A 25,906-nucleotide genomic window follows, 5' to 3' on the forward strand; every position below is an offset into this window, starting at 1 on the left:
TGAAGCAAGATAAGGTTGACCGATGCCAGCAATTCAGAGATTATTAGGTCTCAGTTTAGATGGGGAGCAGAGAGGAGACTGTCCAAGAGTCTTGTCTGTGGGGTGACCCTATCCCACTGACCAGTGTCTCTTTGGGAGTTCTGGGTCACTACTGTGCAGCAGCACAGCTCACTTGCAATGCCAGAACTTGCTCACTCTGGCTAAAGAGTGAATAAATCCCCACAAATTGCTATAATAAAGATTCAGACCACAGACTCCATGGCGTAAACACACATCTGGTTTCTGTTTGCAATGAAATCAGCTGAAAGCACCATTGTGCATTAATAACAAAAATGCTCAACATATTGCTACCAAATAAGCTCTGCTTGTCTTGAACTTCTATTGTCACATGTTAATGCACTTTTAACACTGATAAATGATGAAGTGCTAGAAAACATTCATCAAGGGACTTAAGAGTCAAAAGATAAGCATTACTGCAGCATTGTTTTCTATTCCACCAGTTTTTTTATCATTTGGGCAGAAGATAAAAACAGAAAGTCAGAGGCACAAACCAAACATTTCACATTAAACCTGCCTTTCTTTGCTAGAGATTTCTTAACTATGGGGTTTATCCTGTGCTTGCGTGACATGAAAAAATCCTTGAGGATGCATGAAAGGGTGTTTCCTTTTTCAACAACTCAGTACTTTCCACATGGCCACCCACTTCCTCCTCCCTCTTCTTCCTTTTCTTGCCATGAACAAGAAATGTCTTTCACTCTAGTTTAATTCCACTCTTCAGTCCCTCTCCTTTGCCTTCCCTTACCCTCTCTGCCTTAATTTCCATGAGACACTTGCTTTCTCCTTGCAATTCTTGGCTGCTATGCTTGGTTCATGCTTTATTTGTGACTGTTGATCCTTTTGGGTTCCTTGTGTGAGAAAACCAGGGAGCTGAGCAAGGTCACTGTGCAGACTCAGAGTGGTCAACACATGGGAAGGGTTTTACCTTTTGAGTGATGTGGTTGATCCAGGGTGAAGAGCAGTTGCTAAGATCAGGTCCTTGGGGTTCCCAGATACCGTCAGGCGCGAGACACCGGAAAGTGGCAACACCTGTAATAGGAAAGTTGCTGTGTTCAGTGTGACTGGTTGCATTTTGTCCCCAGCACCCCGTGTCAAAGGCTTCTGGGAGCTTATTAATGCTCAGGTCTTGAGTAGGACACTTCTGAGTCATCTCAGTGTCCTAGTTTCCCATCATCTTGGTCTTTTAAGGGCCCTAAGACATAAAAGACCCATGATGTTGTGCAGGAATTTAATTTCTAATTTGGCAAACAGCAATTACAGACAGAGGACTTGCAGGAAATCTGCCAGGTACTAAGAAATCAGAAGTAGATCTCAAACAATGAGATCCAGCACCTTGAGTGCTCTGCCCCACCACTGGTGATTTGGGATCACACCCTGTGCCTCATCTTCCTTGCTGCTTTATGAAGACTTTATGGCTCTGAATCATCATTACAACATTTGGGTGGAAACACACAAAACTTTGAATGCTACAAACACTAGGATATATTGCTGGGGTTTACTGTCTGCCCCCAGCTGTCAAGAGGGACTTTAGAGGAGAGTTTCATTCGGGAAGAGCTGCCCAATCTCTGCTGGAAAAGACAGCAAAATGCCTCAGACCGTTTCAGACAAAGAGAAGTACATAACTGCTATTGAATCGCAGCTTTTAACAAGTTGTGTGAATCACTGAAATTAGACATGGGAAAGGCTTATTGGCCATCCCCTATCCATAACTTGGGCTATTATATTTTCCTTAGTTATTTTCATCCAGCCCTTAGCTCTTGTGTTTAGGAAAGGACTCCCTGCATCCAGCTTTCATTTTCCTTTTCCATCTTTTCCTTTTTACAGCTTCGGTTCAGAATATCCTTTCCCCTTTCTGGGAATCACATAATACTTTTGGCATTAATTTGACCAAGTAGGGCTGGGAAAGACAACAAAAATGTTCTTTACTTATTCTTACCCTTGATACCTTTCTATGCTCCTCATACTTTAACATATATTTTATCAGTCTGTCCTCACCAAATTCCAGACTGAATCAGTACTCATATACACAGGTGTGAATGGCTCTCCAGGAGTGGAAAATTAACAGTCTCTCCTCTGCGAGTCAGATCCCTTCAGCCCTCATTTTCAGGTAATTTCCTCCACTTTTAAGATTTCTTCTTTGAAAGAGAACTTTTGGGGCTGGACACCAAGACTAGCATGAAAAATAACTATTTTTAGAAAACTGCATTTGTTAAAACACAGCAAACTGAATCAAATGCCAAAACTCATTCTCAATGCGATTATGTTTCAAATTGAACAGAAAATTTCCAAAAGCAACATTTTTCAACAAAACAATTGCGGGAAGAGCAGAAGAAAAGGAGCAAAATCCAATAAGCAGTAAACCACTTTAAAAGATTTGGCTTTGTTTCCTCCGCCCACTTTCCCAGCTGATCATACTGGATGCTGGCTGCAGTTTAAAAAAATCACTCATGCTAGTTCAGGAGCTTCAAAGTACAAGTTTTGTTGATTGCCTCCCCTGTCCCCTCTCTCAGCAAAACAAGCAAAGAATTAGCCACCAACACATCAGTCAGCGAGCCCAGGGGCTACAAACACAGCCAAAACCAGGTAAGACACATCATACACAACTTCTGGAAGCTGCCAGCACATCAAGCACAGCCCCACAAGGTTTTTAGCACTGGTTGAATATTGACAAGGTGTGATGGAAGTGAAGACAGCCTGCTGTGTCCTCCCACCCCTTGACTCACCTATGGAGCCCAAGGGACACGGCTGCTTCGCCAGCTGGCCCTGCCGCGTCCGGGACCACATAATGTCACGGGCTTCCACAGGGTCGCAGCTCTCCGCCCCGGCGGGCGGCAGCTGGGAGGAGGCGGGCGGCAGGTGCGTGGTCATTTCGTCGGGGACGTCAGCCATGGGGGACGGCGTGCTGGTGCTCCTGTTCCTCCTGCCTGAGGCCGACGTGGTGGTGGTGCGGCCAGTGGTGCTGGTGGCCACCCGCGGCGTGGTGCTGGCAGCGGTGCTCCCTGGGCCCAGAGCCCCCGACGTTGATACTCCTGAAACAAAGGCAGAGCTGGTTAGAAAGAGGAAGGGAACAGGGTTCAAAGCTAGGTCCTGAGGATGTCCCCTCTGATGACTCCACAGCCCTGTGGAGTGTAATTGGAGCTACAACTAAGGCAAAGCTTTCTGCATAAGCCGCCTTTTAGAGAGGAAGCTGGAGCAAACAGTGAGAGAAGCACACAAGGGGGTCATGATCACTGGAGCACAACTGATTCACCAAAAGCACTAACATCTGATGAAAATAAAGCAGCACTTTATGCCCTCACCATTTTTCTTCCTGGCATTTTAATGCAAAAATCTTATTTTCCATCTTTTAGGGAATACCTAGCGGAGAAGTGCTTTTAATTGTTAAATGTTGCTGAAGACCCAGCTGGTTTAGACAGAAAAACGTTTTCCATGGTGTAATAAAAAAAAAAAAAAAAAGAGCTACAAAAAACAACAAAACCCAAAACCAAACCACAAATCGTTTCCCAAAATCAAAAGTGTACAGAGAAATGAACACAAGGCTGCACTCTGGAGCAAGCCATCAATTTTCTCTGAGATTCCTGCTTTGCTGCACCATCCCAAGAGCAATGCCTGGCCCCTTGATCTGCAAGCCATGTGACAGAAGCAAAAAAGCATGTCAGCTCAGTCAGATCCTCGAGACTTTAATGCTCAGTGGGCTAATTCATTGAAAACCTGCAATAAGCAGTCAAGCAGCAAGCGATGGGGAACATGCTTTAGAAGTGCATTAACCCACTGTACATCCTGCAATAGCTGCACCAAGTACTGAGTGTGTGGGGAATATTGAGGGATGCCCACCTTACAATTACGTTATTTAACCTCTTATTCAGACTAAGGTGCTTGCACAGACTGGAGCTCACAGGGATCTGTCTAGGGCTTGACCTGAAATATCAGGTGGGGAAACTGAAGCAGGCTGCCCCCAGCTACTCCCACCTCACCCCTGCCATGCCATGTCACACACAGCTCATGGAAAAGCTTGTTTTTCCCATCTCCTTTACCACTCTCAAAGATAAGCACCCTCTAGCTTCTCCCAGCATAAAGCTTTTACTCCAGTTAGATGCCAGATATTCACAAGTGCTCCCCCAATCCCTGCCTGAGAAAACACTGGGGCTTACTGTGAAATGCAGGTAAGAAAGCAATATGAAAAGTCTTGTCTTGATCCATTCTCACTCTAATTTCCATGCTGTAACACCTCACTACCATCCCACCTCTTCCAGCATCTAAAAAGCCTTCAATCACTGTTGCTCCATGTCCAGCAACAGGAAACAGAGTGTCTACACTAATCCACCTGAGCACCAGGACACTAATCTGAAAACAGGTCTCCAACACTCAGTGATCAGATTTTCCAGCCTTCTCCTGCCACCTCCCTTTCACCATGAGCCCTGAGTTTGAATGAACTCCGAAAAATGCAATGCAAAAACATGCAGACCCTGACAGATTTCTTCCAATTTCTGCTTAAAGCTGCACTAGGTCATCAAGCAATTATTTCTCCCTGATGTTACAGAGAGGACCAACATTTGTAGAGAATTTCAGCAAATATTACATTTTTACTGCAGCAGGACTTAACACAAGTATGTTTTATTTCTTCATAATATAGATTAGCCTGGTAGATAGCAACCTGCAAAATTTTTCCCATTTACTCTTGCAATAACAAGTTATTTTCATTCTGCAAAACTACCTATGCCATGCACTAAGGAAATGAGTAGATACAGTGGATGCAGTTTCAAAGTGAAACCTAGCAAACCTTGTTTAAAATAATTCTTACAGTCATGTGTGAGCATATAGAAACATATACTGAGCACCCTGGAGCTCCCCTTGATCCACACAGAGGAGATCTGCAGTTTTAAGCCTAGCTTTCATTGAAAATCACTGAATATCCTACGGCATGCTGTTTTTGGAATAGCTCTGGCAAGTTTACTGTAGCAGATAGGCACAAGGGATTTAATGGCATTTTCCTTCAGCCATAAAAAAATTAGCTGTTTTATCTTTCATAAAGCCCCTGGCACCAGTGTCAAAATCTCTTTGAGGGCTTGTTCTTCCAACTTTTTTCTTGTTCCACTGGGCTTTCTTGCTGCTTTTGAAAATAAACACATCCACCATTTACATGGGACAAGTTGTAAGACAACATGAAAGAGCTAACTCCAAGTTGCTCTCCGAGTGAGACGGATGGGATACCACTGAACTGAGTTCAAAGGTTTGATTATTCAGAGTCATTTTGGTAATGAGCTCCAGCAATCATGATCACCATGCTAACACCACCCAGTTTTTCACCAGGAAGCACCACTTGCCAATTTTGCTCAATTTTTGAAACAGCGGTGTGTTTCAAAAACCAAGTTAATTGCTAAGGAGGAAAAGAACAGGGGATCAGGACCATTTGCATATAAATGATTCTTAAATCCAAGCAAAATCATGAAGAGACTGCAACCTATGTAAAAGCACCTAAATCCTACAGCACAGAACAGAGATCAAACCTCCAGATTAAGTCAGGTTGCCAATAAACTGTGAATTTTTAACTTGGGAGAAAGCAGCACTGCAGCAGTGCTTCAACAGAGGGATACTTCAGATAATGTTTCACAAGACAATTTTTGCTCCAAGACAAGCACCTTTAAAAAACACCAACATTACTACAACTAGAAATGTATAAACTTAATTATTTTATTTTCACTGTTTGTTTTTACCATGCCTTGCCATATCAAGACCTTGAAGTTTTTTGATAAGACTCAGTTTTTATTCCTTATGAATCCAAGACTTTGCTGACTTTAATTCCCCGAAGCACTGGGATAGGAATTTTCACTGCTCCCAAGAAAGCAATTTATGGCTGTGGAAACATTTCTTCCCCAGAAACACCCCAAAGTGATACTTCACTTTTTTCTTCCCTGCTCTATCTAGCAAGTTGGCAGTAATAGCAGAAGACTAAGTTTTGCCATCATTCATATTAAAGCTGCAGTCATAAAAAAAAAAAAACAAACACCAAAACATTTCCAGTGTCCACAAGGGAGCAATTGCAACTCCCAGAGGAGCCTCTCTCTACTCAGGGTACATTTGACTAGCAAGAAAATAGAAATTTTTAGGTTTTTGTCTTCTCTCTTTTATTTCCCAACCTCCACATAGAGCTCAGGCTTGTGGAGGCAGATTTTTGCTTGGTGGAAGGAAAATCAGGATAGGGATTTGCTCATAGGGAAAAAATCTCATATAAATAATGGACTGTCTTTTCCCCATTTCTCTCTTCCCCATTACTGAAGTAGTGACATGACAAGTGACCTGCACTTTGTATTTGCCATGAGGAAATCCACCACATACCATATATCCACAATGTGGTTAGATGCTCTGCTCACCTCTTCCTGGTGCTCCCATACACAGGAGACTGCTCTCTCAAATGACTCTGACTAGTGTTTTCCTATGACAAAAGCAGCTTTGATTGCAAGAAAGGCTATTTGCTACCTTTTTTTCTCTTTTTTTTTTTTTTTTTTACATTTTGGCACCTCAGTCTCCAGCCAATGACCTGGTGTACTCAATAATACTTTATAAGAGACATCATGCACTTTCTGTCCCATGAATGAAGATAACTTAGGTGCCCCTTGAGAAGAAATTACAGAGAGGATTTCCAGGGTGAGGCTCACTGGCTCTGGCAGGGTAAGGGATGACAGGAGACATCCATCAAGCTGTCCCCTTGGGGTCACAATCCAAAGGTTCAGCCTGCTGCTATGTGCTACGAGCCAGCATTTGCTCACGTAATTGGAAGGAGAGGCTGCACTCCAAGTTCCACGCTCAAGGTCCAAGCAAACCACGATGACTTCACTCTCTGGCGAGTTCTGCATTCCTGAGGCTGACACTCAAGGAGATGGGATGGGGTGCTGGCAGCCAGAAGGCCCTGCCTGCTCCCTGTGCTGCACCTAAAGCAGGGCTGGACCAAGTGGGGTACAACTAAGCCAGCAGCTCAAGAGCAGCAATCCCAGGGTTCTCTTGAGCACGTCCATACTCCATTATTTACGCATGTTGCTGCTGCATGAAGGCAAATGGAGCACTGAAGGAGTTGGGAAGCTGTGAGAAGCACAAAACCTGGAGGTCACTCCCTTTCCTCCCTCCCTGTAGTTTTGCCCTTTTCATATTTGGCAACCACATCCTTTGCTTACAGCGTCCCTTTTATAATTTCTTCTTCTACTGAAAGATGGCCCAAGTTGTATTTACATAGCAAATAAGAAGGTTTAGGCATGCCTTGAAAGAAGCAGCATAAAACCCCACAAACCTAATACAACTGGAGGATTATATCACAGCACTTTTTCTCTTCCCTGTCACATAAATGCATCTCATGGGAATTAATTTTCTACAGGCATTTTCAAACACATTTCAGAACATCTTCTGAAACTCCCTAGAAAAACAGTAATATTTGAAAGTAAATATATTCCCACCTTCTTTTGACTTTTCATTTTGTTTTTGTGTGGTTTTTTCAAAGAACACCACATGAGGTAACAGAAAAGGATGATGAAAAGAAGCACCTACACAGACAGCACCAACTCATTAACACACTGTTGGATTGCAAAGTTACACTGAGTCTATGTTAAAGACATCACCCTGCAAAACCTTTTCATGGTAAATGTCTGCTGGAAGACCAAAAGCTACATGCTGGTGCCCTCAAGAGCTGTGAGCCAGGGAATTGACAAGGTGAGATTAGCCCCTAAATTATGTACAGCTCCTTCCACGTGTTTAAGAGCAACTATGATTTATTTTTACTGCAGGCGAAGGCCAAGTCGGCCTCACATCAAACATCTGAACAGTTCTCCCCTCTGCTCACACATGCCATTATTTTTGGAAGCTGAGCCAGAATCCTGTGTGTGAACATAAGTTCACACGCTGCTTTTTGTGGCGGTTAGGATTGTGGAGGTTTATCTACTGACACTGACAAAAAGCTTGCAAAACCCATTGACGGAAAGATCACATATGCAGTGGCCCCAGTGCTCAACATGGCATGTTGTCTTCAACAACACAACTGCACACAGCCCTGTGCTCTGAAGAAGGCGCCTGATACAGAGCTCTTCTTTTTCCTCCCTCTTAAGTAACACACGGAAGCGCAGAGGAAGAGGATGCTGCATCTCAGGGAAGGAAGATCCATTCCCTTGTGGACAGCTGACAAATGAAAAATCACTTTCTGGATTTTCTTTTTTTCCTGCTTCTTCTAGCAGGGGATCAGTTTTTGTGCCCAAGGCTACTCTGCCCACATATGAGTGCTCTGCTGGGCTTGTGCAGATGCTGCAATGAATATGGGGCCATATATTGAGTTCCTGTGCTAAGAGGAAACCTACAGCAGCGCTCCAAGACATGGTGCAGACTCAGTTGTTTCAAGGCACTTCAAGCTGGAATCACTTAACACGCTGGGACTTTCCTCTGAGTCTCAGTCCCAGCATTTAATATAAACAACAAAGAATGAGAGCCAAAGTGGGCGAAATCAGCACAATAGGCTCAAGTTCACTCAAACTGCCCCAGCTCGTCTTTTTCACTGCAGCACCACTCACAGCAAGACAGTTAATACACTCAAAGAGCCACTGAATGCACAGATTTTCAACAGGCAAAAAGTATGCCTACCAGAGCCCTTTTGACTCAAAACTCTGCATTTCTGACAATGATGAACAGTTCATTCCACATGCTGATTGCTACAGAAAGGTTGTTCTGTCAAAAACATTCTCAGTATTATTGCAAATTTCTAGGTTTTGCCTGAAAAAAATAACTCAAACAGCAACCTGACTGCATTTTTGTGAAATATCAACTTTTATGCTTCTGTGGGACTTTTGTGGGTGTGTACATGTGTCAGCACTTAATACTTTTTCTGTCTCCAAACAGTTCCTAATGTCAGGTCCCCAATTTAGTTGTCATTTGAATAAAAGAAGATACATCTTTATTTTCATCTTTTTTCTCTCTCTGACCCATTCTTCTCCAAGAAACTACTGCTAAAAATACGTAACTTCAGAGATATCAGACAAAATTTTAACTGCTTGTTTTACAGCACATATCTAGCAACACTAGGAGATGAATGGTGCAGCACAGGAGCATCACCTGTTGTCTTCACCATGGTCCTCTTCTATCAGAAGACAGTTCCTAAAGTCTTATCTCTGGTTTCCTGCCCAGGACTTCTGCCAAATTAATCTTTGTGAACTTCTTGTACCCTTTGGCAACCATCCATTGAGGGTATTAAAGCCTTATTGCTTGTTCCAGACTTTGATTCTGAATACAGAATGCAGAAATTTACCTGGACCATTGTGCACAAGACACAAAAAAATTGAGCATTTCTTTCAACATCATGCTGTAATGCTTTTAGAAATGCATATGAACTATGCCCACAGGAAAAGATTACAGAAGAGATGATCTAATAGACAGTAGATCAAAATTTATTATAAATGGACAAATCTAATAGTTTTTAGAGTTCAGTTCAAGGGCTATTTTTAGGCATTCTAGCTTAATTCACTCTAGTTCTCAAAAATACTGTCAGATCTGGCTGCAGTTACTTTGAATTTCTGGATTTGAATGTATAAAATCTGATTTTCTTTTTTTTTTCCCAATCCACATGTAGTTTCACACAGGGAAATAAAAGACGCATACAATCCTTTTTTTAAGGACATACCAGCTGCATGTTATTACTGGATGTATGGAGTGAACTTCTAACCTCGTAAACAATCACTTTCCCTTGGCATGTTTCACATCCATCAGAGCCAGTGATGCGGATCTTATGCACTGTCTTCCAACCTGAATCCTTCAAATTCTATTAAAGAGAAGCCTGGAAGGAATTCCCCAGTATCCCATTGTTAGAGAAATCACTTTTGATTTCAGTAACAGGTGGTCAGTTTTTCATTCAGACCACATTAAGAGTGCAGACACGTGAGCACTGCATATTCACAGCTTTAAGAGATTTACTGGAGGCTCGGAGTGCCAGCTTTTTGGGGTTTTGGGTTTTTTTTATCTTTTAATTAATTAAACCATGTATGCTCTATCCACACAAGCTGAAACATACCTTTTAGTTTCTAGGCAGAACAAGCAAATGTGTAGCTGGTAAGATGGAAACCAAATTTTTTCCATCTGTATGGCAATAAATGTAGCTTCATCTAATGTGTGTTTTCCACTTTTTGCCTGCACTTCTGCTTCTTGAATCGAACAACTTTTGTGCACTGTGCAGAGGCAGTGCCAGATGGAGCCAGTCTCTCTCCAGCAGTTCTCCACCTCTGCATTTGCAAAGAATGGAATCGAGTGCATGAGTCATAAAGTGACTGTTCACGCCCCAGCATTTTCTCATCTACCCAATCAATGTGACGAGTCCTGTGCAGAGCCACAGGCAGTCAGCTTATACCACTGTCCAAAACATTTCTTCAGTTGCAAGCTACAAACACAACTTAATAAGAAAAAAACATCATCTTCAAATAGTCTCTGTTCAACTGTGTGTGTAATATCTCCAATCTAGATGTTAGTCAGCAAGATGGCCAATTGCATTCAGACAAATGCCTTGCACTTTCTTAAACATATCATAATCTTCCTGTGAAATGGCTGGTTAGTTGCTTTCCAATTTGTGAAATGGTTCAAATGCTGTAAATAAAAAAGAAATTGGACAGCTTTCAAAAAGGACATATTAGACTTTTCAATTCTCAGTATTCTGTGCTTCCAAGCTACACTCCTGTGATCTCTGTACTAATATTCAGAACCTGATTGTGTTATGCTGTTATCTTGAGGAAGAAGGCACAGTACAAGTGAGCCGAAGGAGACAATCCACTGGAACTATAAGAAATCAGCTCCCTCGCCCTACAGCACACGTGTGTGCAAGGGGTGTCAGGGAGAGACGGATGAAAATTTACCTGGTCCCACTTCCTTCTGTCCAGCTTGGCAGATTAAAAGCAAAAAGGCTACTTTTTGCATTACAATTCACCTCCCTTTGCGCCACTATCCCTTGATCCCACCTTCTCTGAGGCTCCTGCATTCCTGTACTGGGCATGCAAATCAGCCCTGATGCTCAGTGTTTTAAGTGTAAACATACTCTGAGGGTGGGCTGGTCAGCTGAAATCAAAGACAGAAAAAGGAATAAACAATAACATATCAAAGGTGGAGCTACAGCTGCTCACACCCTTCTTCCTCTAACTCATGTTAGGATTGACTTCATGAGCATGCAGCTCATACTGCTTTCCCAGACATAAACTGGAGACCTGACAACAGGCCCCACTGTCTGTACAGTACATGCTATATACAAACCTGCCAGCACAACCTCACCTTTTGCCTTTCACCAAACGCATCTATTTTCTCTTCTTGCTACCCACTAGCTATTTCAAACCCGTTTTAAAATCCAAAATCTTTCTCCAAAGCCACCAAAGGCGCTTCCTCTCCACAGGGCATTTGCTCCACTCAGTCTCTGATTGCACTGGCTTTTATTTTATTTACTTTTTCCATTTACTCTTGTTCCTGTGAGGAAACCAGCCTGAATTGTGGAGAGAACTGACTACTGAAACCACCAGAAATACAGTAATGGTGAGAAAGGCTGCCTTTTCTCATCCTTTGAGCATGTCCTGGTGCACCTTGGTATGGATGTGCTGTCAAGACCCCTCCTGAAAATCAGAGGGCAGGCATGGCTTCGGCCTCTTGGCAACATCTTGGTTTGGAGCTCAGGTTAGTTCAATCCTCTCCCCAAACTTACCAGTGGCTTGCTTTCTACCCCTGGAGACACAGATGGAAACGAGGGAGAGAAGAAAGAAGCCTGTGCTAAAAAAAATATTTCACGTAAACCAATCCTAGGAAGCTGACAAAATTCCCTTGTAAGAATATCAATATTCAGCTACTTTCAGAAATAAAGCAGTTTCCCTGAAAAACACAAAATGCTGCTCAGCTCCCTTTCTAAACTCTTTATTACTTATGTAGAAACGTCAATATATTGTAAAGCTCAATTCTAATACCTGTATTCATCCTGGCTCAGGGATCTGCCTAAACAATGCTTAACTACAGCACCGGTGTCTAAATTTGTTTTATAGATATCTGACTTATGCTGAGGGCTCCAACAATGAGAACACCATTAATATTATGAAAAACACATTTACTTCAGCAAAGCAGATTTATACCAAATAAACAAACTGTGCCATATACAGGGTGTTTTAAGGTGAAATGAACTGGGTAGCACTTTCAGGGATCTCCAGTTTTCCTAACAGACTTGAGTACTGGACAAAAGCAGCTTGGTGCACTATCAAGTCCATGCTGATATTCTAAAAACCCTGGCATGCAAGCAGCTGTCACCCATGTCCCAGAGGTTAATTTTTCATTTGAGGGAAGCCACTGGGGTGCTGGCAGCAATGGTGAATATTCATTCATATGCTGAGCATCTGAGATCATCTTGAAGGCTCCAGGACCAGAGGCATTGCCATAGCCAGTCATCTCAGTTGAAAAGTCACAGTAGAAACCCAAGAAGCAGGAAGGAACAGCCTCCAAAATATCGGAAAAGGAGGTTTTACCAAATAATTTTTTCTCTGAAACATTAAGGGCTACCAGCTCTCATGAAGTCAGCTTTGGCCAATCTGTAGTTTCAGACTCTTAGCCGAGGGGTTGATGACAAGATGACAATACATAAGCCCAGGATGGAAAAACTTTCAACATTGATTTGTAGCTTTACGTATGTCACCTTTCAGACTGCTCTTCTTAATGGATAGCTCAGACCACCACATTGCAAGGTCAGCATGTTTTCTTGTGTGAAGCCAAAGAATATACCCATTGACATTTTAGAACTCAGAATTGGGCCCGCAAAAGAGAAAATATATTAAAAACTTACAAGAAAGTGAATTGGAGTACTGAAAAGCAAGTATTTTAGGTCAAAGTTGTATGCCTGTTTCCCCAATTTGGCATGTGATTTTTACATGTAGTCAGGTGCTAAAGTTTACATGCCCAGAGGAATTACTGGTCCAAACCAGAGGCACCAAATGCACAAAAGAATGTCCAGGTGCTGCTGTGCCGACTAGGGATTTTCCATAATGTACTCTAGGCCTGCAAGCCTAAACTGCACCTGATCCACTTGGGCTACCAACAAAAGCATTGCAGAGCCTCAGAAGCAATAATCTCAGAAAGTTTGGAACTGGTAGGAAAAAAAAATCAAATAGGATGACACAGAAGTGAAAAAAGCAAACTTTATCCTTTAGAGATTTTTAAGCTGTGCAATCTCCTTGCCTTTTTATAATATATACATCCATAAAATGAAGTGCCTGATGTCATTGCAAAGCATAAATTTGATCCTTTGAACAAAAGAATGATGTCTCTCATAAGGAGAAAAAAAAATACACATATTCAACATGTGAAAAAAGGGGGGAGAGAGAAGAAAGACAAAAAAATGGTGACCTGGTTCAATGCACATGTCTTAAAAACATAACTCTTTAATAGCTACATTTGTTTTATAGACAAACACAGACATACAGACTTAACTAAATGTGAATGCATCTCCATAGGACAGCACAATTCAAAAGCGTAACAGAAAATCAGGAAGAAGAAAAATAATCAAGCAGTATGCACTCAATTCTAAATACAGCAGAGATGCATATATACTTACAGATGTTTTCTTACTTTCAATCTAGGATAAAACTACTGCTACCGTGCATGGCCAAAGAGCTGCTATATGCTTCTAGTACACAGCCTAAACCTCATTTTACAGCTCTCACAGGTAACATAAAATAAATGCACTGGTCTACAGTGATTATTAGTTTTCTCTCTCTTCAGTATCAAATATGTTCAAATGTTTTTGTTTTGTAAATTTTTTACAGCAGACCACTTAGTACACGTGTTGAGACCTGTAATGTTATTAGCCCTGAGCCTTTCAAATTCCATGCGTACATCAAGAAGTTTCAAGAATTTTTAGGGAAGAAGTATATTAGTTTTTCTAGTCATTGCAGTGCTTCACAGGTACTAAAAACTCAAAAGCCCTAATATTTTACATTATCCAGCCAGAACTCTCATTTTGTAATATTACCAACCAAAAATCTAGCTCGCTTATGTCGTCAAAAGCAACTCTTCTTCCATTATCTTAAATATAAATGAGAAAAACCATGCAGCTGAAGCAGACAGAATAATTTATATTGAGAGGAGACCTGTCATGCCAGTAATACTAAAAAAAACTGGAGCATTACCTTGAACTCATTTGGAATTGAAGGAAAAACCAGACTTTCTAGGGTGGTGGTCAGGCTCAAGATGAAAAGGGAGGAAGAAGGTGACCTGTGATAGACCTTTATGGTCAGCACTAAGCAAGTCAAGAAATGCTTAAACCTTCAAATAAATATAAGGCACATTTTGTTGCTTTTTGATCTGTAGAGGCTAGAGCCTAGCTGACCACAGATCAGAGACATGACATTCATTGGCATGGCATTCAACCTGGTGATGGCTCAGCAAAATAAAAATTCCAAGTATAGGCACTTCAGTGGCAAGCAGCTCATCCACTATGTTTAGCTGCCACAGAGATTCTTCCAAGGCAGAGAGAAATGTGGTTTTGCTTGAAGAGCGAGATTTGATTTAGGAACCTGAGTCAGCCAGTTTATGGACAATAAAAGGTAGCATCTAAAGCCATCCAACTTGTCCAAGAGCCCAGGTGCTCTTTGGAGGTGCAGGAGCGTACAGGTTGGTGCAATGCCACTGCCTTCACTGTAGCAACATCTCCATGCCTGAGACTCGGCTGAAAACTGAGCCATCCATCAGCAAGCACCTTCTGACTTGTAACCATGAAAAGCTCAGTGTCTGTTATAGCAGATCTCCAGGCTACAAAAGAAACTGCAAGCATCTCAACTATTTGCTCTCCTGTCCTTGGGGTGTTCTAGTTGGTGCTGGGGAAGGCTTAAGCCTTTCCATGGATAACCAGAAAATCCGGAACTACGGCACAGATGCCAAGAACAGAGTACTGGGAAGAGTCCACAGCACACTCCTGGGAAGTGCTGAGATGTGCCAAGGATTACAGTAAAAGAAGAGATGGACAGGGAAGGCTTTGATCCTCCCGTGTTGCTGTATGAGGAAATTATTTGCTAATGCAGAAAAACGAGCCCTTCTTTCGATCCAGGTTATTCCATGAGGAATCTCTTTCTACAAAGCCTGAAGCTCAGACAAGGTATTGGGCTTGAGGGACATCTTCACATCTTCTGTGCCAAGCTCAGCATGCCCACAGTACATTTCTGAGCACAACATGCAACTCCCTAATCCTCTTGGCAGCAGTCACTCCTACAAGGTCAGTCCCCCTGGCCTACAAGATGCCTTTCCAAATCAAGCTGTTATTTTCCCTTATTAAACATCAGATTTGAGCTAAAACAGCATCACTGATTCAGTTAAACCCTCACTGTCTGCAGCTCTTGTCCAGAGCAGAGTGCACAGAAATCTCATAGAGACCGAGATGCCTGGTCACACAGACTCCAGTGAGTTGTAACTAAGGGAGATGCAACTTTATTTTAGCAACATGAATCATTTCAGGTCCAGGGACAGCAATGTGAATCGTGCTTCCTGGCTGAGCTTTTGTCTTCAGTAATAGCACTGTGCATACTGCACTGAAGACTCAAAAGCATCTCCAAGAGTGACCAATAGACACTGCTACCTACTAGGGCACCCTGACATGACACTTATTTGCCACAGATGGCTTTAATCCACTGACAGCTGCTGATTTATGTGAGGATAGGGATGTTTAGCTCCAAGAGGAGGTACTATCCACGGCCATTTACCACCTCTGAGGGAAATGGGTAGAAATTAGGAGGACAGTCAGCTCTAGATCCAGCCAGCTTTTAAACAAGGCTAAGCAGTCATTGGATTTCAAATCTTTTATGCAACACAGGGTGAGTATGTTCTAACAGAAAGGAAATTTTAAGTGTGTGCAAAGAAAACCAAATAAAACCCATAAGGAAGGGACTGAATTTAAAAGCAGATATTAGATTTCTTTTCTCTCTTGCATGCAAAGCGAAGACTGTTCAGCAATCTGTTTGGCACCTGAGGTGTGCAGGACTCCACTAGCAATATAACAGAATATTATCTGTCCATTTCTGTCAAGCTGAGGCAAGTTCACTTTGTGGTGTCTGCCTAAATGAAAAACAAAACCATGACAGAACTGACCCAGCCTGAGGGTATGCTGGATGGGATGGGGCGGAGATGAAGAAAAAGGGAAAGCAGATGCAAAGGGTGTAAAATGAGAAAGAAGCCAAATGCAGGGACCAAGCTGACTTAAAAATTCCTTCCCCCTACAATCAATTGTTAGACCTTTCTAGGTTGCTTTTTCCTTTTTGATAGTATCTAAATCTTAAAACCAGTCTAACTGGATGAAAGCAGTATGAGTTAAGTCAATGTTACTGAATATTTTTCCTTTGGAGACAATTTCTTCGCAGGGATCCTCCAAGTGGTGAATGCAGTGTTATATTTCCTTCATCAGCCAACAGAAACATTACAGTGGTGAGGCCAAGCCCTTGCAGGTGATAGGATCCCTGCTGAAAATTCAGGCTAACATTCAGAAAACCCCCAGTCTCCCTCTTATCCAGATTTCTCTCCCTGCACATCAAATAAAATCTCATTCATGTGGAACCTGCATTACAGATCTCTGGGCACAGTGCTGGCTCACCTCCACTACAAGGATCTCTATTTTTAGCTCTATTTTTTTCTCATCCCGAGTCAGTTCCAAAACCAACCCCTGCCTGTCTTATTTGTCATTGCCTACAAACCACTTCTACATCTGCCCCTTGGGTAATGAGCTACTCTTCCAGTTTTGTTTTCCCATTGTCTTACATTTGCTTTCCTTTCCCAGAAAAGAAAAGGGAACACATCCTCACACCCGCTTCTCAGCTCTCTGTTCCCTTAACTCAAAAAGGAAGGATTCTATCACGGTAAACAATTTTGGATAATTCCTTTACTTGACATATGACTCCCCCCCCCCCCCCCCCCCCCCCCAAAGTCCAGTGGTCATGATTTGCAGTGTAGAGTGTCATCTTTCTGGCTGATGTGCCACATCCCAGCGGTAATATTTGCTGAATTACCACTCTCTCTACCTTAGGAAAACCATAACCTACAGGGAAGTATAAAAGTCTGATTGCAGGGTGGAAACTTTATTTCCCCACACCTAGAACTGCCAGATGAACTACTTGTGTTTGTGTGGACCTATTTGTACTTACTCTTCTTCCTCCTCCACAAAAGCAATTAAAGTTAGCTGCATATGATGAAAAAGCATGTGAAAAAGGATGTCATAGTAGATTTGCCCTCAAAACACCTATCTCATTATAACTGGCTTTCTTTTAAAGGTTTGAGGTTTTTTAAATAGACAAATTGAACCAAAATTGATACCCATAAAAACATTTGTGATTTGACCTTTTACAAGTTATCTGTGCTCAATCAGGACTGCAGGCAAAAACCTGTTTTTTTTTCCAATGATAAGCAAGCATACTAGAAAAAAAAAAAAAAAAAAGAAAAAAAAGAAGTAACTTATGAGACATTCAGTTCTCTAATAACCCAACTTGAAGTCAAGGGTATCCTTCCTAGGCCAGAATACATTTTATTGAACAAAACTTTCTAATTAATTGCTGACAATGTAACAGCTGTGTCAGCAAAATTTTACACACTGCCTGTCTGCCTCTCCTTGCCATTCTGCCATGCAGCAAAATGGGAGCAAAACAAAGCCCTGATTAAACCTTCCTTGTTGCAGGGCATCTTTGGTTTTCTCAGTGAAATATGTATTCAGTTCTCACTGTCCTTGGTAACTAAGGTTAAGCCATCTGCAGCAGGCGTGTAGCTGACACGTGGAAATGGCATGAATGATGACAGGTAATGATTTAGCCAACGTGACCCATCATTTGGGCAGCCAGTCAGAGACATAGATAATGATTAGTCTTACTGCATTCATGCACAGAAGCTTTAGGATGCAGCAGGAGCAGCTGGATATTTATTCCACGCCTACACTGTTGGAGGTAGGATGAGGTGTTGGGGAAGAAAACGTCACCACACACCTGGCAACACCACAGCATCCTCCAAGAGCTCTCAGGTAAAGAAAGGCTCATTTTATTACCAAGCTTATAGGCCAAGGATGGAAAGAGCCATGGAGAGGTGAAAAAGTATTTGACCTCTGAAAAGCGAGACAGCTACCCAAATTCTGTCCTGAGAACATCAATAAGTTAAGACAGAGATGTGACAAGGGAGAGAAAGTCAAGTGTGTGCTCCCTGTGGAGCTCCTGCTCCATAGGTCAGTGAAGGAGCTTGTGAAGCAGATACAAGTTTAGTTGCTTTTGTTGTTTGCAATTAATCCCTTTGAAGTGTTACAGTCCTAACGAAATAAAGAAAATTGCTTGGGCGCTGAATATTTAGAAAAATCACTGTCCCACTGAGAGCAAAACAGCAGGGAGGATGCAAGGGGAACGGGCTGAGCTCAGTACAGATTGAGTCCTGTGCAGCCTGTGCCATTATGAGTGGGTCAGGCAGGACTTTGCAGACTTCTCTTTCTCTTCATTTTTGCACTTCATTATTTTCCCCATAGGAAAAAAAACAATACAAACACAGTGTGTAAGACATTTAGGTCAAGACTCTCATAAACAGGATCCCAGTGTTGGTCTCTGAACAAGTGACCTGATTTTTAAAAACACTAAGAAAGCAGTATCTCCCAGTGCCTTAAACAAACACTGGCCTTTTGAGTATCAGGTTATTTAGGGACCTCAGCCTTACTTTCAAATCAAGTTTCATCTTCTCATATCACAGGCTCAGCACCGACTCAAGAGTCCAATTGAAAGAAGCTGCACAAGGGAGATCAGATCTAGGATGAACCCCCAGAAAACAAGGCTCCCAATTCACTCAAACCAGCTGAGAAATCCTGAGTGCACATTAGCAAGCAATGACTGATGTATTTACACCACACTTCAAATACCTAAAATTTCCAGTAAACCACAAACATCCTTGTTGGGAAGGGTAGATAAATATGATTAAGAATCACAATGGTACAGCCAGGACGAATATAACGCCCCCTACTGGCTGGACAATTACCCTCACCTACAGCGGGGTCCGAAAGCCAAATGGACTGTTCCATCTCACCCCCCAGAATGTATGGTTCACCCCACATCTGTAACCCTCCCCTGAACCATCAGGTGCCTGTGACCCCATTGGCCCAGGTCCTGTTCCAGCCCACCCTGGAGCCCCCTTTGATAAAGGCTCTCCGGGGGGCTGGACGTTCTCTTGGATCTTCCCTTCTCCTCCTGGAGAGTCCTCCGGGAGTCCCTGCTCCCCTCTTTGTCTCTCCCCTCCCCCATCACCCGAGGCCCAGCCACGTGCTGTGTCTGGCAGCTCGAGGCAGAGCCTCTCTGCGTCCTGAATAAACTTCATCCCCCAAGAGCAACCAAAGAGATCTCGCTTGAATCTGTCCGTGGAATACAAATCAACGTCTTTACACATCCTCTTCACACACCTCCAGGAATGCTTGATTTTGCAAGGTGCTTTTCCTAATCTCTATCTGAAGGTGTTCTTCTTTGGTGGCAGAGGGAGCAGAGTGGATGATTTAGCCCATCAAATTTTAAATAGCTCAAGATGGCTTAAATCCCTCCCATGGCTTGCTACCTCTCTATACATCTCTTTGCATTTGCTGAACAGAATTAGAAGCAGGGATAGCCTTTATTATGGTCAAGTTAGATTAGTGCTCATGGCTAGAACAGTATCTTAGGGCTAAGGAACACCTAGTCCAGATTTGAAACACCCAAAAAGAGCCTGTGCTGCCCTATTTCTCCCCACTCTCTGGCAGAGAGCCCTGCACCAGCCTACGTGTATCTTCTGCCTCCCACATCACTGTTCGAGTTCCAAATTTACTGTCTTTGGTGCTCAGGGGAAAAAAAAAAATATCTCCTTTCTTATCAGCTTTTGAACAAGTTTTACTGCTGGAAAAAGAATCTCTATTAATGTATTTCTGAATATAGAGGACGTACTCTATATATCTATAAAGAAAACACTATGCGGGATGGAGCACTGGTGGGTTTTGCATCTGAACTGAGATTGACACTCTGAAGCATTTTGCTTTGCTTTTTTACAATAAAAACTGTATCATTTATTAGCAATAACACAATACATAACTTAGGGACATGGAGTACCACATACCAAATTTGATAATCTGGTAGTACAGAGCATGGCAGCACAAAGTCCCCAATTCAGTACAGTTTTTATACCTAGACTTACACTTCAGAGCTGAGCATGGATTAAACTCATTTCACAGAGACACAAACTTTTAAATCCTAATTTGTTCAACTTTGCAGGACACAGGAAAAAAAAAAGCCACATGAACACCAAAAGATGAGGCAGTACTAACAGAGGGATCCAGCATCTCTCCCAAGCTATGCTTACCTAACTACAGAGATCTGTCAGCCTCAGGCCACATGACAGAGGATGAGAACATGTGAAATGCATTTTGCTATACACTAGAGAGCAAATGAAATAGTATATTAGGGATCAAATGCTGCAATAGCGCAAGACTCATTCTGGTCTATCTCTGTGTCCCATCAGCTCAGCCCCAACAAGGGCTGAATCTGACTTAATCTTTCACACAAACACCACCAAACATTGTTTCAATTGAAAAAGGCTTAAGGTGAGATTTACTTTTTTCCATACAAGTTCCTGCCAGGACCACTGTCAAGACTGTCATGAACTAAAAGATGACAGATACTAAATTATGAAGTGAGTTATATTTCTTTTGAAACACAACTAACTAGTTTCTTTGAAAAAGATTTGCATCATTCTACATTTTAATTCAGCTCTTGTTTGTCTAAAATAGGTATCCTGTTCCTCTGCTGTCTCACTGTGCTGTAGTTGTTGAGCTTTTCCTAAATACTACACAGAGACAAGTTGATATTTTTATATACTTACAAAAAATAGTTCAAGCTTTCTCAAACCTTGTTAGTGTTTGTTCCCTCCCTGCATCAGGATCACATCCTGGTAACAAAAAGCTAAGCAGAGCTGAAGGTACAGTGTTACAGACAAAGAGCAATAGGAAGGAAATATGTAATAGAAATAAATTAGCCTTTTAATGAAAAAGGACCCTGTTTCTGAATAAATGTCCTCAAGAGGAAAGAAAATCTGCAATGAAAACATAAGTTTTATAAAACATTGCTAATTTGCTAAATTGCCTCAGAACAGACTGGTATTTTTTTCATGAAGATTTCCATGATGATACCAGCGTTCCTCACATAAAGCACTCCAAAAGCCAATAATGTAGTATCTGCTGCTTTTACACCTCACTGAGACACCTGGCAGACAGCACTTCATGACCTATACTTGTCTTCCAGGTGCTGGAGGTGATGATCCAACTTTTTGGCTGTTTGATGAGAAAAGATCCGTGTCCAGTTCTTGCAATTTCCAGTTTTGTAATTTTTCTTTCAGCTGCCAACAAATTTTCAAACATATGATATGCCACAGATCTTGTGGTTTGGACTTCCTCCAGCACTTCACTAACATCTGCCAAATTCCTGTTAAATCCAACACTGGTTGATGAGCACTTTCCAATGGTGTGAAACTTAATGCAAGTAACTAGTGGAAGCTTGGGAGCAATTAAATTTTAATCAGAGGTAAGTTCAGTTTTCAGCACTGTTAGTTATCTCTAGTGTCTAAATAGCCAATATCTATAATAACCCTCTTCTCCTCTTGTGATCAGCAGCACAGAGCCACAGAAAGGGAGAAAAATAACAGCTTCAGAAGTGCCCTCCCCAAGAAAGCCACTCCCCATATTAATAACCTATGCAGTCTTTCTCTCTGACATGCCATCTGTATCCCAAATTACTCAGCCATGTTTTCCAGGCAGGTCCAGGCATCTGCCCCTCTCCTGGCTGCCTCTCCTCAGCCTCCTGCCCAAGATGGGCTCTCAAGCCCAGCTCTGTGAGCAGGCCTTTTGCCTCTCTGCTCTTCAGTGTGTGTCAGGCCAAAGGAGCATGGCTAACATTTCCTTTTGAAATCACAGACAGCTTCCTTTCACCCTCCTTCCAGCACACACCAGGTCCTTGATTGTGAGGCAACCTGGCTTTTGCCTTGTTTCTCTCCCTCCGGCTGTGCCTGAAGAAGTGGGACACCCCCCATACTGCTCCAAATCCCTTCTCCCTGTGGGCTGTGAAATTACAGATCTCCTGCTGAAACGTGCCTAATCCACAGCCTTTCCCATCCTTGTAAACATGCAGGACAGCATTATGGTTTCTTATAAAATAAATCAAGCCTTTCTACTGCTTGGTAAGTGACACATGCAAGTTACAGTCCTTTTACTATACTGCCACAGTAGGCTCAAAGCTTTCCCATTGCTCTTCCAAGTTCAAAAATCCCCTGTTGCCAACCTAGAGTTATTTCTTTATGCAGTCCAGCAGGACCAACGTAGCAAGCAGAGCTCAGCACCTCCCAGGCTGTTCTTAATAGAAAATGTAAGCCCCAAAACAGAGGTTGGTGGCTGAGGTCTGGGAAGCATTCAGAGAAGTAGAAGGATCCTTGCAAAAGCCACTCTTTGGAATGTAATCTTTGTTAGAAGGTGGCCACACCATCAGAGCCAAGCTTCAGGGAAGCACAAAACATAGCAGTGGGCTCCCTGGCCTCAGACAGCTCCATAGAAAGCAGAAGAGGTAACAGAAGCTGGTGATGTTTTTTTTAATTTCTTTGTAAGTGAAAATATCCTAAACAACCTCAGCATGTGCAGCCTGGGGAAGTTAGATGAACAGCTGCCTGGAACTGAGCACTAATTCATTTTGCTCTCTGTTAATGAATACAGACAATGGAAAATCAGTAGATGCAAAAACCCCACATTTTTTATGGATTTACAGACTGATTTTCTGTACCTCATCTAGTCATTTTTATGCCCGTGCAAAGCGATGCCACAGTTGGTGTAAAGTACTACCAAATTATCATAGGGATATTTTTACCCTCCATTTCCACTGGCACGGCAAATGGCTACAGGTGTCAAAGGCAAAAGAAAATGTGGATTTTAGCAGAGAAAAGGAATATTCAGAATAAAAAATGAAATGACTTTGCTATGCCCACTGCCGTCTCCAGATAACATGTGTGGCTATGTACTGCTTTGTCTACAGAAAACCGTATTTACCTCTCTACTTCTGCCTCAAATTTTTGACATTTAAAGTAGTGTGCGACCACCAAGACCTATTTAGAGAAAAGCAGGAGGAGCATCAGTCCCAGCTGCAACCCCCTGTGTCGGGCAGCCTCTTTCACATTTCTTACCTGGTAGGACATGCACCCTGCTGTGCATTTCTCTTCCTACATTACAGCCTGCAGCTCAAATCCAGCTGGTTTAGTGACAAACTGCACTGGGCTCAAGGGGAGATTGAGCACAGAGTGAACAAACCATGCTTTGACTTGCACAGCCTCTCCTGGATTCTGGTTATAAAATTTTTAACCAAAAAAGCACTTTGTAGGCCATGAGAAACATCTTCATAAAGTGTGTGTGCAGCTATGGTACAATTTTCTTTTTTTCAGTTAACGGCAAATTTTGAGGCCATAGTTATTATGACAAGACAAATATTCCCATGTGCAAATTCAAAATCCATTTGAAGCTGAATATATACACCAAATCCCAAGTACTGCTAGGAAAAGGGAATGGGAAATGTCATTTCCTGCCAGCCAGAGAGGATAATGCAGCCCAGCACAAAGCTTTTACAGCATGCACAGTTGAATAAACTATCCCTCTTCAAAAAATATACAGAGAAACTCCTTGCACTAATTCACAGACTTTTAAAACAAGAAGGCACTGGGAATCATCTGCTCTGACCTCTGTGGGAACCAAGTGGTACTGTTTCAGCCCCTGTGCCAAAAACTCAGGCTCTGGGGCTTGCATCACTGTCAGGTTGGTCCAACTGCTGAATCTGCCTGCTGAGAAAGCAGTGACTCTCAGCCAAAAATTGGCCTGCCACCCTTTATCTTCGACAGGGGCACTCAGTGCACTGAGTTACTACACACCTACGCTAGCTAAACCTCAGCATTATTGAACAGAGCCCAACAGACTCACTATCTATCTTATTTGGCGACATTTCTGCACACACACACACAAAATCCACAGACAAACAAGCAGCCCCACAGAAACTGTAGGTCAAGAACAAATAGACAAAATTTTCCCTTTAAAAAGAAGAGAAAATCCCACCACTCTTCCAGGTGAAATTAGCTGTGTCTATATTCGATACCTAGAATGCAGTGAATACCACTGTCTCCAAAAACCATGGCAACCTGAAAATGTGAGCAATTTTTTTTCTTTTTTTTTTCCTCCCCTTTTTTTTTTTTTTTAAATTTTTAATAGTTCTTCACACTGCTGAAATTCCTGCGTTGTTTTTTAAGATAACAGTATGGTGCCTCGGAGGCGCCAACGTGGAACGTGGCTGCTGGATGAGCCATTAATAATTTCAGGGCTCTGGGAGATTTTGCACCATGTTTCTTTGGTTTTTTTTCACTCAACTGCATTTAATCAAAGACTGCAGCTATTCCTTACTCACAGCCAGTATATCCATCTGTGTGTATTCACCTTTGGAAGTTTTTTCTATCTACGAAATAGTCACATCCAGCACTATGAGGTGTTTGGACAGCTCTTTTTTTGTTTTGTTTTGTTTGTTTTTTTTTTCCCCTAGTGCTATATAACTTTCTTTTCCCAATAATTTTTTTTTTACCTTTGTCCACTTAAAGGTGAAATACCATCAAACAAAAGCCAAGCAACAGCCTGCATTAGGGCAAGAGCCAAGAGAGAGTAGCAATTTACAGCTCTCTGCCTGAAGCAAGGGTAGAGATTACTGCCATTTAAACCCACTTCCACCTTGCAATTTCCACCATTTCCTGCTATGCTGCAGCCTGGTGTATTAAAAACCAAAACACCAGAGCTGAGGTCTGACTTGAAGAGAAGCCCATCTCATTCTGCTTGGGAATTACATAATATTTCAAGGCAATGTACATCTTGCTGCGGACAAAATTAAGTCCAATAAAACCAATTTCCGCTCTGACATTATTTAAACATGGCCACAATCAAATTGAGTAGAAAGCCAAGTGAAAAACCCAAACACTAAAGTGATTTCATAGATGAAGGCTGAAAAGCTCCACTGATTTGAAGCCCTCCTGGTAAAGACGGATACCCTGCAGTATATTATGGTCTGTGCACTATAAAATTCTGTGGATTCTTAGCTACACTCTTAATTTTAAGTGGATCATGTACTCTACACTCCCTTCTGCAACAGCTTAAATCTCACCATCCGATTATCTTTTCCTGTAATACCACACTTTTCAGAATAGCAGCACACCAGCATTGTGAATAAACCCCAACAAAAGAAATTTAAGGACAAAAGAAGCATTGAGGGATGCAGCCTCAATAACTACGCAGTGGTTCATTCTTGCTTGTGGCTGCTGCTGTAACTGTGTGAAGTACCTTTGCCTTTTGAAAAGTGCTGCATGAAAAACTCTCAGTTATCCAGTCAGTAATAGCAGCTTCTTTATAGATTTCTGATAAACTGCATTGGTCTTTAATTGGACACAGAGGAAAAAAATATCTTGATATCTTTGGACTGACAAAAGTTGCCTATATATTTGTTTCTTTATTCTTCACCCATGTAGCTGCTCATTCCCTGAGGTTGCAATAGACTGGCAGAAGAAATTTTTGCTAAATCCTTTCTGATCTCACAGTGATTTGCAGTCCCCAAGTCCAAACCCTCTCAGCTATCATGGTCTCAAACTCACCCCCTTTGCTACTAATCTTGGCAACCCTGACAGAGCTTAAGGAAACAAATCTCACAAGCAGATGCATCAGTGTCATTTAAATACAGGGATGTAGGTACAACAAACCTTTGAACAGCAAATTAAATGTTAGGATGTGCTTCCTCCTCCCTGCCAG

At 42.1% G+C, this 25,906-nt stretch overlaps 1 protein-coding gene across 33 annotated transcripts in view; it reads right to left on the reverse strand.

Moving 5' to 3' along the window:
- Nucleotides 1-25,906, reverse strand: part of ADGRL3 (adhesion G protein-coupled receptor L3) — a 490,266-nt gene that overhangs the window by 102,865 nt on the left and 361,495 nt on the right. For all 33 annotated transcript variants that reach the window (XR_012055755.1, XR_005980340.2, XM_030271767.4 and 30 more), the window contains 2 exons: nt 2,781-3,086; nt 983-1,086 (listed from right to left, as the gene is read on the reverse strand). Coding sequence is in view for 31 of the 33 variants with exons in the window: in XM_030271767.4 (XP_030127627.4) it covers nt 983-1,086; nt 2,781-3,086 (410 nt within the window). In the remaining 2 variants the exon portion in view is untranslated. The remainder of the gene's footprint in view (nt 1-982; nt 1,087-2,780; nt 3,087-25,906) is intronic.

The sequence above is a fragment of the Taeniopygia guttata genome, chromosome 4 (assembly GCF_048771995.1).
Source record: "Taeniopygia guttata chromosome 4, bTaeGut7.mat, whole genome shotgun sequence".
In the NCBI taxonomy this organism is placed as follows: Eukaryota; Metazoa; Chordata; class Aves; order Passeriformes; family Estrildidae; genus Taeniopygia; species Taeniopygia guttata.